The sequence below is a fragment of the Macrotis lagotis genome, chromosome 2 (genome assembly GCF_037893015.1).
Source record: "Macrotis lagotis isolate mMagLag1 chromosome 2, bilby.v1.9.chrom.fasta, whole genome shotgun sequence".
In the NCBI taxonomy this organism is placed as follows: Eukaryota; Metazoa; Chordata; class Mammalia; order Peramelemorphia; family Peramelidae; genus Macrotis; species Macrotis lagotis.
The window spans coordinates 118,685,542-118,699,321 of record NC_133659.1 but is presented as its reverse complement, the minus strand read 5'-3'; the positions used below and the strand labels follow the sequence as shown (position 1 = coordinate 118,699,321).

The 13,780-nt window shown below is 34.9% G+C and overlaps 1 protein-coding gene across 1 annotated transcript in view; it reads left to right on the top strand.

Moving 5' to 3' along the window:
* Positions 1–13,780, top strand: part of USH2A (usherin) — a 1,130,853-nt gene that overhangs the window by 880,249 nt on the left and 236,824 nt on the right. The window contains exon 49 of the mRNA XM_074222669.1: positions 10,401–10,622. Coding sequence (XP_074078770.1) covers positions 10,401–10,622 — 222 coding nt within the window. The remainder of the gene's footprint in view (positions 1–10,400; positions 10,623–13,780) is intronic.

Below are 13,780 nucleotides of genomic sequence, written 5' to 3'. Positions count from 1 at the left end.
AGTATTCTTTGCTTGGGTGATAGAATTCAATGAAATGCATCAAGTTGACATTACCATTGACTCAACTAGTTGCTTCGGAGAAAAGTCTTACTGTAGAAACAAAAATAAAATGCCACCAACTATTTCTTCCTTATTTCATTAATAATTACAAAATCTGTTCTCTCCAATTCTGTGGTAGCACATACTAAAATGGAGAGGAGATTCTATGACTTGTTCCCTTCTCCTGTCTATTGCCACACTTATGGCTATAGAAATGAAACTGTTAGTTCCATGTGTTTTTGATGGTATCAATGATGCTGCAGCTGCTGCCGCCACAAACAGAGATAGGGACTGGACCTGTAATTTAACTAGAATAGGGAATGTCTGGATCAGTGAACACCTCTTACAATTCTGTTCATCATCTCAACATCTTATAGAACTACAGGACATGGAAAGGTTAAATGAGTGCAGTTTGGGGCAATAGAAAAATAATAAAATAAATTATCATAAAGGTTTTCTTTTCAAATAGTACTCATGGATCATCTGCCTAGTCCACTATTACCCTCCTTTCTCTTTATTTGAAGGAAGAGAACTAGCATCTAGATGTGTTTATAAATCGGAAGCCATAACCACACAGAAACTGTCCAGTGATGGTACTTGAGAATGCATTCCTAAATAGTGTTAACATGTTTGCATGTTGATTTAGGAAAGGTCTGTTTCAACCTTGCAAATATTCCCTCCCTTGCTGACACTGTAAGTAACACTATTTGTCCTGGCAAAATCGTAGAGAATGTTGATTTTTTTTCTGTGAGTTTTTTTCTATCTACTTGATGCAACACTGATCAGCATTAAAAATTGCTGGGGGAGAGAGAAGTTTGAGAGTTTTTTAGACTCTTTAGGAACGATTTGAAATGAATGATAATTAAAGTTATTATGATAATAGCTACTATTAGAGCTGGTATGTTTATAAAGCACTTTATGAAAATTATCACATTTAAGCCTAAAAAATCAAGTTTACAAACTAGGTACTGTATTATAACCCCACTTCACATATAAGGAAAGTGATCCTTAAAGAAACAAAATGCCTTTCCCAAGATCACACAATCAATTAGTGATAGAATCAGTTCTCTTGTCCATAGCTTTTGATTGCAAATCTAGCATCTCAACCCACTATGATTTTTTTCCTACTTAATATAACTATATTGAAAACATGCAAGCAGCTATGTAGCAGAGTACATAGAGTACCAGACCTGAAGTCAAGAAGGCTCATCTTCCTGAGTTCAAATCTGACCTCAAATCCCTACTAGCTGTGTCATCCTGGGCAAGTTATTTAACCCATCTTGCCTCAGTTGCTCACTGGCAAAACTAGATGGAGAAGGAAATGGCAAACGATTCCAGTATCTTTGCCTAGATAACTCCAAATGGGATCACGAAAAGTCAAACATGACTGAAACTACTGAACAACAAAAAAATTCCAAATATGATGCCAAAATGTCTGGCCAGTTCAGTGGTTAAAGATCTTAGTCAAAATTATTCAAATTAGTTGGGTAAAAACTATTTGTAAACAACATGTTTGTTTAATAACTGATGTATAATTAATTTTTATTCCATTAACCATATAAATTGGAATTTAGTATGGATCAGAATATAAGATAGATATGGCTTTAGTATATTAATTTGACAAATTTTCTTCACCTTCTATATTTTTTAAAAATATTCAAATGAGGGGCAGCTAGGTAGCCCTGGAGTCAGGAGTACCTGGGTTCAAATCCAATCTCAGACACTTAATAATTACCTAGCTTGTAGCCTTGGGCAAGCCACTTAACCCCATTTGCCTTGCAAAAACCTAAAAAAATATTCAAATGAACACAATCAAAGAGCAAAGAATTAAATATTATATAACCTTTTTGAAAGTAGAGAATCTGAAATCTCAGGAGTCTCAGAGTTAGAAGACATTCTCCTGGGTTATTTCATTTAGTATACAACTGAACTTGAATTCTCTCTACCACAGTAACCCATTACATAATATTTGAAGATATGAAGTAGATAATGCTAGCACAATCTTCACTTTAAAGAAGTAGTCCTGACAGGCCATGATTTCTCTATTATCACAAAACTAATAAGTATGACAGAACATGAACCTGATTCCAAATTCATTGCTCAATCTATTCTACACATACTACTCACTATCCCAATAAGTGATTCAGTTCTCTCTGTCATTCAAGGAAGGGGAGGAACACTCTAAATATTGATAAAGATTATTCCAACACTGGAATAGACCCCTAACTGATGAGGTGGGAACAAGCTAGATCATATTTTCAATGATTCCAATCTGTTTATTATTCTGAGTCCATCTTTCGAATCCTAATATTATCTGTCAACAGTAGGACATGTAGTAGATTTTTCCTAGTCCTTAAACAAGAATATTTTTGTTTCTATTGTATTGTTGTATTAATTGTACATTACAATTGTGTTATTGTATTTATTATATACAATATAAATTATATAACTGATATTATTTTAATGATGCCTTAATCAAACTGAATGTAGTTCCTCCATGCTTTTAGACCTTCTGAAATATGATAATCAAAAATAGATTTCCAAGGTGTTATTTAGATATTGAGATGGAGTCAATAAAAATATCTTCAGGCATTGATGAGATCTTAGAAGTCTAATGGAGTTATTACTCTGGCAAATGATATAGACTCAAAATATTGGAATCTTATGAAAACAAAAATATCAACTTCTTCATGATTTAATGTATGAAATTTTACCTGTATTTTTGATACTTTTATTTTCTTGCATATAATAAATCCTATAAGGTTGCCAGTAAAGCTACAAATATTTATATTCTTCAATATTCCTCCCTAGAAATTGTTATATACCCTTTCAAGTTTATTCCAGAAAACTATTCAGTTATCTATTTTCTTTCTTGTTTACCTTTGTTATTGGATTTATCTTACTCTGGAAGAGGAAAATTAAAGTCTCACATGAACATTGTGTTATCAGCCATGTTCTTTTGGATTTCATATACTTTTTCCCCTAATAGGTTCAAATACTATATAACTTTGTGTGTATGTATGCATAGTTATACTTACATTTAGGTATATAAGGATATTGTTTACAATACTTTTAATCATAATCTAGTTTTCCTTTGATACTATTTTAATAATGACCTCTTTTAACTGATTGAAATTCCTCTCTTCTTGTGATCTTCTGAAGAATAAAAAATTTGCACCAACCCTTCTTTTTCAATACACATGACTTGCCTAGAATCATACAACTAGTAACTATCTGAGACCAAATCTGAACACAGGTCTTCCTGACTAGCCCCAGTTCTCTAAATATTGCACTAGAGCTTCCATCAAATCATTCTAGTTTCCTGTTCATTAAGTTTAAAATTCTTTTATCTGATCATAATTGTCTTACACTCCATCTTTCCTCCTTCATTTTGATCTCTAACCCTTTTCTTCATTCTCATTGGGATTTCAGGTCTCTCTAGTTTTTTTTTTCACAACATCACATTTTGGGGCAGCTAGGTGACACAATGGATAGAGTATGTCCCTGGAGTCAGGAGGACCTGAGTTCAAATTTGACTTCAGACACTTAATGATTACTTAGCTGTGTGACTTTGGGCAAGTCACTTAACCCCATTGCCTTGTCCCCCAAAAAACAAACAATAAACAAAAAAATAGTAACATTACCTCTGCACTGCTCCTATCCTCTACATTCAAATCCCTACAGTCAGTTATGTATTGCCAATATCCCAGTTTGAATAACTTCAATAAAACCAAGTTCACTACAAAGCTATGTTACATCATCTCAACTGATTCTTCAATGAAACAATCTTTCAATAATTCTCTGTTCTATTCACTATCATAAAGTGTAAAACTTGTTTCTTATTTCTTCTCTGGGTTTCCAAAACCACCTTCTCAGCTAAGGACTTTAATTGTCTGGAAAAGTTGAGGCTACTCAGCAAGAGTTTCCCCTTCTCTCCTCCTTCTCACCTCATCTCATTCATATGCTTTCTGTAAATACCTCCTCCTTCATGACTTTCTCTCACGAATAGGTAGCCCTTTTTTTCTTGCCAAAGGAAATCCTTGTTATACCTGCATTCTTAATCTCATTCTATGTTGTTTTTTCTGGAAGATATATTCCTCCATCATCTCCACTCACTAATTTTCATTTTCTTCCTCTCTACTGGCTGTTTCTTTGCTGCTTACAGGCATGTCAATATCTTCCACCTTGATAATTAATCATTATTTGATCCATCCATTCCCCACTAGCTGTTTATCCTCAATCTTTCTGGCCTTACTGGTTAAACTCTTTAAGAAAATCATCTTCAATTGATCCCTTCATTACTTCATTCTTCTAAAGTTTCTGCAGTTTGACTTCCAACTCCATCATTCAACTGAAATTGCTATTCTTTAAAATTAAAAATAATCTCTTAACGATTAAATCTAATATGCTTTTCTCAGCATTCATTTTTCTGATTTTTCTGATATCCTTTATCATTATTCTCTTCTCCTGGATAAATTCTTTCCAATTTTTAATGATACTACTCTCTCATTATTCTTCTACCCCTCTGACCATTTCTTCTCAGTTGCTTTAGCTGAATCTTCCTTCAGATCATTTCCCCGGCTGTGGGTATCTCCCCCAAAGTCTATCCCAGATCCATTTCTCTCTGAATATCTAAGTTGGTTTACTCATCTGCTTTCATGGATTTGATTATCATCTTTCTGTAGACAATTCCCTGATCTGTCTATCCATCCATCTTTCCCTAACCTGCTTATTGAACATTTTGAAGTAGATATCCCATAGACATCTCAAGTATGTACAAAATAGAACTTGCATCTTTCCTCCCAAGCTCTCTCTTCCTCCTGCTTTTCTTATTCTTTTCTTTTCTTTTTTTTTGCAAGGCAATGGGGTTAAGTGGCTTGCCCAAGGCCACACAGCTAGGTAATTATTGAGTGTCTGAGGCTGGATTTGAACTCATATACTCCTGACTCCAGGGCTCATGCTCTATCCACTGTGCCACCTAGCCACCCCATTTTCTTATTATTTTCAAGAACATCATGGACCAACTATCACTTATGCTCATGATCTCTATGTCATTCTCATTATCTCTACTCAGACCCATATTGTTATATGTCTGTAAAACCTAAATGGTATATCAGTGCCATGCTAGGAAAGTGAATCACTTCCATTTGAATTGTCTTAGGAAGATTTTGAAGATCATCTGGCAGGAGAAGATACCAGCCACTGAGGTCCTTTCTTGAAATAAACTGCCAAGCATTCAAACACTACTGCAGAAAGTGCAGCTCTGCTGGGCTGAACACATTGTTTGAATGGCAAAAATATGCTTTCCAGAAAAATTATTTTATGGAGAATTCAAACAGGGCAAGTGATCATAAGATGGTCAGAAAAAAAGCAATAAAAGGACACATTCAAGGTCTCTTGGACCTCCTAGCATGGCGTGCCTTCATCAAAGAGAGCAAAACAGATTTGAAATAGCTCAAAAGAAACATATATTGTGCAAATTTAGAGAATATACCCCAAATGTTCACCCAACCTATTTGCTCAATCTGTATAGAGTATTCCAAGTTTGTAATGGGTCTGACCAGTCACAGTCAGACACACTATTACTTGACTCAAACATATTGTGGTCCTCTTCGGGAATAAAGGACAACAACCAACCAACAACCTCACTCACTCAAACCTACTCCATATATGTAGTGTGCTCCCATGTTTGCCATTTCTAGAATCCCAGCATCTATCATATATTCTCTTCTCTCTCACTCAGAATTGCTCCTCTAGTTCAAATTCTCATCAGGTCAAGCCTACTCTACTGTAATTTTATTCCAATTAGCTTTTTCTCATCTCTCCTCACTCCATGGTATTGTTGACTCAATTACCAAGTGATATTCCTAAGGTAGTAGTCTGATTTTTTCACTGCCCTAATTAATAAACTCTAAGAGTTTATCATTTCCTCCAGGATCAAATGGCTTTTAAAGTTAGCACCAGATTTTTGCCTTTCTTTGTATTCTGGTATTTAGTCCAGTAGCAAATTTAACAAATGCTGGTTGGTGGACTTACTACAAGTAGCATTTCATAGTAATTCTTACTTTTGAATCATCTCTCTGACTTTCCTTTCTATTCAATACTGTTCCACATATCATTATTCTTTCCCTTCTCAATTCTTGTGATTACCCAATTTCCTATTCACTTGTGGCAGGGGAGGAACAGTTAGATAGCACAGGGGATAGAGCCCCAACCCTGAAGTCAGGAGAATCTGAGCTCAAATGAGGACTCAGATACTTACTAGCTATGTGACCTTGAGCAAGTCACTTCATCCTGACTGCCTGACATTCAGGCCATCTCCTGATTCGCATCTGGCCACTGGACCCAGATGGCCAAGGAGGACAGCAAGGCTGGTGACTTAACATAGTGGCCCCTGTCTCAAATTCAATTCACATACATGTCTTCTTTGAGAGCGAAGGGCAAACACCATCAGAGCTTGGGAAGAGACGTGTCTAGCCAAAACAGTGCCAAACAGATATTTCAAGAGCTGATGTCAGATTCTGTCAAAGCATCAAAGAGTTCTGAGCACAAGGAAATGTTAGGCAGAGCAAAGAACAAAAAGCAGGTAACATGATTTTGCCATTTTTTCCTGTAACAATTTTCCTTTAAGTGACATTTTTTTCCTTCATGAGTGAATTTTTTTGATTCATCTTTTGTTATTCTCTTGTGCTAAACCTAATGGCAACTTTTCCCTTATTCTTCTTTCTTGTTGGATTTTCCTTTATTTTATCTCTGAGAAAATGCACTTCTAAGTAGGGTAAATCATTTGTCCAAGGTTCTATCTCTGGAAGACCTGAGATTAGAATACAAATCATCTGACTGTTGATATATTTTTTTCCTTGAATATGCTGCCTTCAAGAAATTAATGTATATATGAGAAATGTTCAACTACACTTCTTGTCTTTTTTCCATTTGAATAGCACTAGAAAATAATAATTACAAAGCAGGAGTCAGGGGTGGGAAGAGAGAGACAACTATTTCTGTAGACTTCTTTCTGAATTATCCTCAGTTCTCTCCTAAGAAAGGTGTCTGCTTGAAGGTGATAATATTTAGCTCAATATCACATTGAAAATGTGCAGAGAAGTTAGAATTTGCAACTAACTTTTCAATCTCCAAAAAATCCCCTCCTCCCTCAAAATAAGTGATTCTTTCTATTAGTGTTGTGATGCAAGGTGATTTCTATAACCTTTCTTAACCTTAAGATAAAGTGTCAGTTTCAGAATCAAAAGAAGAATTTCTCTTTTTATTTTAAAGAAAGCTATTTTAAAAGTACTCTCCTCCCTAATCTTATTTACTGGAAACCCCCAAAGCAATAATTAAATGGACCTTGAAGGCCCATAGAAGATTTGGCATTAGGTGGTTAGTTACACAAACCTCTTTGCAAGTAATTTTCAGGTCAAGAGCTAAAGAAACTGCATTGCCCATGGGTTGGCACATACTCCCTCTGCTCTGAAGCCTTTGAATTTCTGCCAAACTATTCAACATACCCCGAGTTCCAATTCCTTGTAAAGTAATTCATATATCACACTATTAGAATGCCTAGCATGATGTCATCAGAGAAATGCCATCACATGGAAGAATCAGAAAAAGTGTTTTGCCAGTCTCATTAATCTCAATGTACTGAAATGGTGAGATAATATTCTTTGACCTCTATCCTCATCCAGTAGCCTGTGTTAACTAGTTTAACACTGTTTACAAAAGAAAAGAAAGCACAGTGACCCTAAACCATCTTGTATCTGAAAGCAATTCAGATTGCATCAGTGTTCTGGCTATTTGCGACTGAGAACTGGAGAGGCATTTTTGATATCAGTGAATTAATCAGAAACTTGCTTAGTAATATTTATTTCAGACTGTTTTACTCCTTCAATTTCAATCTCCCCTTCCCTTTAATTCCCCTCCTCCCCACCTTATGCCGGAGGACACTGGCTTGAACAATGCTGGTCATTTTTTTCCTTTTTTTATATAAATATGCTAATAACCCAAAGCTAAATGTTAATGTGGGTCATTCTTTGATAAGGATAACAATTAACTGGTAAGAATGCATGGTAGCTTTCAGAGAGAAAACATTTTCAAGCCTGGCTTGGAATGGATCCCATTTTGAGAGGTTAATGAGAAGGTGAATGATCCTTTGTATCTTATGTCTAATAGCCCTTTTAAAAAAAATCAGTTTTAGTTCCCATTGATGTAACCCACATTCGCTGTTATTAAGGCCTTTCTTCCATCAGTAACTAAATTAGATTCTGAGAAATTCAGGGAAATATGGCTCAAGTATCTAAATTGATGAATATCTTTTTTATATTTGAGTTCTTCTTTCCTTTTTGTTAATTATTGCCTTTACCTAATAAAGATACATTCATGTATACTCTAAGCATACACAGTTTCTAGGTATTTTTAACAGAAATTTTAGACACAGTTTGCAACAGAGTATGAGTACTATCAACCCTTTATATATGTGTACATGTGTTTTTGTGGGTATATATGCAGGTGTATATGTGTATGCATGTAAAAAGTCAGAATCTTATATTTGAATTCCAGTCCCACATCACTAAGCAAATTAATTGCTAGTATTTCTACTGAATGTATGGATATTAGACTCATTATGTCTAATGTTTCCCTAAACCTGAGGATTCTCTTCTAGTTATCCGGATTTACAATACCATGCCAGCTCTCCTCTCTCTCACCCCTCTAGCCAATCTGTTGCCTAGTCTTATTTGTCTAACTCTACAACATATCTAATATCCATCCCTTCTTCCTTCTCAGCTATCAACTTGATTCAGGCCCTTATTATCTCTCACCAAACTGCTGGAAAACCTACTAACTGAAATCCCTATTTCCAGGCTCTTTCCTCTCCAATCCATATTTTTCAGATGCCAAAATATTCTCTCTATAACACATTTTGACTAGATTCTTGCTCTGCTCAAGAAACTTCAGTGGCTCCCTATTACTTCTTGGATAACATATAAAATATAAAACAAACAAAATTTTTCTCAGGTTATTCTTTCACCTAGTTACACATATCTCTAAGTTTATTATATACCTTTTATATAATAAAGGTCTCAATCAAGTGTTCTACAGCCAGATGTTTCTCAAATTTAGCACTTCGTCTTCTTTGTCCCTTTTCCTTGAATGTCCATATGCATTGAATACTCTCTTTGCTTATAATTTCTACTTTTCTTCAAAGAGTATGTACATTGTGCTACAGAATGTCTTTCCTGAATTCCTTACTTGTACTCCCTCCTCAAACTATTAGATATATACTTACCTCTGAACATTGTTGAGTACAAATCCCTTAAAGGTGGAAGTATTTGTAATTTAGTCTTTGTATCCCAGGAACCTTAGACAGAGCCTTGCATTTCTTTAGTATTTTAACTAACATTAGTTGGGATTGAATTGCATGGTTTTATAAAGGTTCTTAAATTGGGGGTTGTGAATTTATGATTTTGATATATTTTAATAACAGTAATTCAGTAAAGTTAGTTTCAGATTTAATCATTTGGATTTTGTTCTTTGCAGTTGAAAGCGTTATTCTGAAAGGGGGGGTCTATAGGTTTTACCAGATAGTCAAAAGGGTTCCTTGATATAGTATGATGCTCATTCTATTGTTTATACTAAGAAGACATTTTCTTCCTAAACTCGTCTGTCAAACTAAAATCCATACTTTAAAGCCCAATTCAAATACCACCTCTTCCTAGAAGCCATCCTCTTATTTGGTACTGACCTTACCCAAGAGTCATTTTTAAATTAAATTTGTCATGTCATTGGTATAGTCAACTCTTGGAGAGCAAACACATTCTACCAATGCTTCCTTCTCTTACTGTCTCAGATTGTTGCTTGGAGCACTGAGATGTCAACTTACTTGCCTAGGGTCACATAAGCTAGCATGTATTAGATGCAGGACCTGAAGTTAGCTCTTCCTTACTCTGAGATTGGTGCTATATACATTATAAAATATTGCCTCATACAAAATTTTATCTTAGAGCTTTCTAATTCATTTATCCTGTAATGTTATATACTGCTATGGTATCATCATATTTCTAGGTCATAAATTCCATAATGAATGTATGGACCAAGGATTATGTCCAGCATAATGTCCTGCAGACAGAAGGGACTAAATATATGTTGTGGCTGTTGTTTTTTAACAATGCAAAAATTATGTTGTGATGCAGTAACCTCAATAGAATGGTGCTATTTCTTTTGTATTACAGTTTCTGCAAGATAGTAACCCTTTCTGTCAGTAGAGTTTGGGAAAATGTCTTTAATATTTTCAAGATGATATCATGACATCAAAGAGATAGTGTTCTTTGATCTATATGATCTTTGGGTTTGTCCTAAATTGACAGGTGAAATCTGCTGTTTAGATGAAGAATTCCAAAGGGTTTCAGTCGGCATTGGAGATTCTTGCTGCAAAGACATCCCATACTCTACCTCAGGAAACCAGATCTGCTGTGCTGGGATGTTGCATGATGGTTATCAGCAACAGTGTTGTGGTGGACAGATGGTGAGCAAAGAATTAGTCTGCTGTGGTGGCGAAGAAGAAGGCACAGTACATACCCAGCTTCCAGGTAATATGGTCCTTTTATGTGTATTTGGAGCATCATAGAATTTAAGGTCTTGGAGACTGAGTCTAGTTCCATAACCCACTCACTCTGCCCTCTGCCACTTTATAGATAAAGTTGGTAGATTGACTTAGCAGAAAAGAAACAGAGTCCCAATTTATATGGGTGACACAATAAAATGGTTACCAATATGAGATTAGAATTTGTAATCTTGACTTTCTCTTCTGCTTTGCCAGAAATAACTAATATCAGAGCAAATATATGGATTTTTTAATTTTTCTTTAAATAGATTGGCAACCATGCTATAGTAAAAAGAGAGCTGTTTGGAATCAAAGTTCTAAGACCTCATTCCTATCCTATAATCTTGGTTAATTTGCTTTACATTTTTAATCTGTTAAATGACTACATTAATAACTTCCCTATCTATATCAGAAAATTATTATTATTGGGTTCAGAAAATATTTATATGGTGTTTAACTTATCTATATCTATATATAGAGAGAGACATATATATATATATATATATTTATATAAAAAACATTTGCTTTAATCTAAAACTCCTATTAAATGTGATCTCTTTTTCCTATAGCCAAATGTTCTTTCCCTACCACCTGCAGAATACTGTTTTTTCTGCACTGATTCGTAGTTTAGAAGTAATAAGAATTATCTTATATATAAGAGTTACTCAGCTTAATAAAGATTTTTTTGCATACCCACAGAATCTCAGTATCAGGCATGATTTTGGGTGTTTCTAATCTCTGCTACTGGGGAGGCTGAGGCTACTAGTTTGCTGGCATTGAAGAGTTCTGAGCTAAGTAGGACTAAGCCAATAAGTATCCACACTAAGGCCAACACAAATATGATGATTCTCCAGAAAGGGGTAGTCATCAGTCTGTCTAGGGAGGGACAAACTGACCAGGTTGGAAAAACAGATCCATTCAAACCTTTCCAGTTGATCAGTATTGATATTGGCCTCTAAGTGATGACACCAGACCTCTAAAAATGGTAGGAAGGGAAGAATTTTAATATTAGAAAATACTTTAGAAGTAATTTAGTTTAATCAAGAATAACCTTTAGAGGAATATCCTGGAAAGACGGCAGAGTAGATCAGAAAATTCCAAGCACTCCAGATTTTCTCCACAAACAAGTCAAAAAAGCATCTAAGGATGAATATAGAGGGGCAAAAATAAACAAGAGTTGGGACAGAACAGTGATCCTCCTGGGACAACTGGAGATCTGAAGATATTAGAACTGAGACAAATCTAAGCTAACTCACCAAAACTGCAAGAGGCTGGGCCCCAGGGCCAGTCAGGTTGGGAGGTAGCCTTGACAATAGACGAAATTCTCACCTTGGGGACAGTGTGGGGTAGCAGAAGAGAGGGGAACCCCTTTTGATAATGGAGGCCAGGTCCAGTCATGATACAGAGCTGCTGTCCTGGGCAAAAAGAACCAGCACATAACCAGTAAGTGCAGAAGGAATAGCTTGGGGGTGCTGCTGACTGTGTATGCATACTGGAAAATTCAGTTCTCCATCTTGGTTACTGGCCATAGGGAACAACTGAAGGTTATAGCCATAGAGGGTTCTCAGGAAATAAGATTATTTCCAACACAATGTGCAGAGAGGCCTAAGTTGTGACTTGAAGAGAGAAAGGAGTACTGGAGTTGGACCCAGGACAGAGGCACCATCCCCACTTCACAGGATTAGAGGTGAATAGAAGAATAATAAGATGCTAACATAAGCTGCTAAAAACTAAGCAGGCAAAGGGGAAAGAACCTAACCATAGACAGTTACTATAAGAATAGAGAGAAGACTGGGATTCATCTTCAGAGGAAAATGCTGAAGCAAAAAAAAGCCTCTTTCTACCCCAAAGAGTATCATCAAATACCTTCTCAAAAAGAATTTAAAGATGACCTTAAAAATCAATTCGGAGAGCTTGAGGAAATACTTAGAAAAGAAAATAAGAACAATCCAAGAAAAACAAGAACATTATAAAAAGAAAGCAAACCAACTAAGATCTAGACTCTTAAGGAAGAAAATGATTCTGAATATTAGAATTGGCCAAGGGGGGAAGTCAGTGAATACTGAGATGAAAAAACAATAAAATAAAATATAAAGAATGAAAAATCATAAGATAATGTGAAATACTTCATAAGAAAAACAATCTGTTTGGAGAATAGATCAAGAAGAGGAAGTTACCTGAAATCAGACTACCTGAAAGCTACCATCAAAAAAAGTATCTTGAACAATAATACAAGAAATAATTAAAGAAAATTGTCCTGAAGTATTAGAACAAGAGGGGGAAAAAGAAATAGGAAAAAAATTCACTGATCACCACCTAAAAGGGATCCTAGGAGGAAAACTGTCAGGAATATCATCATTAAAATCCAAAAAATCAGGTTAGGGGAAAAAATATTGAGCAACAAAGAAAAAACAATCCAACTATGGTCAAACCACAATTAGAATTATACAAGAAATAGCAGTGGCTATTTTAAGTTCATTCACAGCCAAAAACATCATACCCAGAAAAATTAAGCATAATCCTAAACAAAAACAAAAAAATAGATATTCAACAAATTGCTACTTTCAGGATTTTGCTGCCAAAAGACCTGAACTTAATAGAAAATTTGATATGTAAGAACCAAGATAAAGATAAATAAACATCAATGACTCATTACAAGGAATTCAATAAAGACAAATTCTTTACTATTCAAGCATAGAAATGTAAACCATATATCCAAGATTGTTATTAGAAATAAGGTGATTCGAAGGAAAGATTGAGATAGAGCTGAGTAAGAAGGGATTCTTAAAAATAAAATGGTGTAGAAAAAGATTTTTTTAAAAAGAATTGTTATCTTATAGAAATGAGGTGTGAGAGGAAAAATTGATACAAAAGAATAAGAGGGGAAAAAAGAGAATTGATACTTCTGGAAACCTACTCTCATAAAGAATGGATTAAAAGAGAACAATTCATATATATGTATGCATATATATGTATTTATTCATGTAAGTATTATTATATATGTACTATGTATGTGTGTATTATATATTTATGCTTATATGTATGAATATGTATATATGATTATGTATGTATAAAATCCTTTTAAACTGAGAAGGAAATAGGAAGGAATAAGGAAAGTACTGGATTAGAGAGGGAGGGAATGAA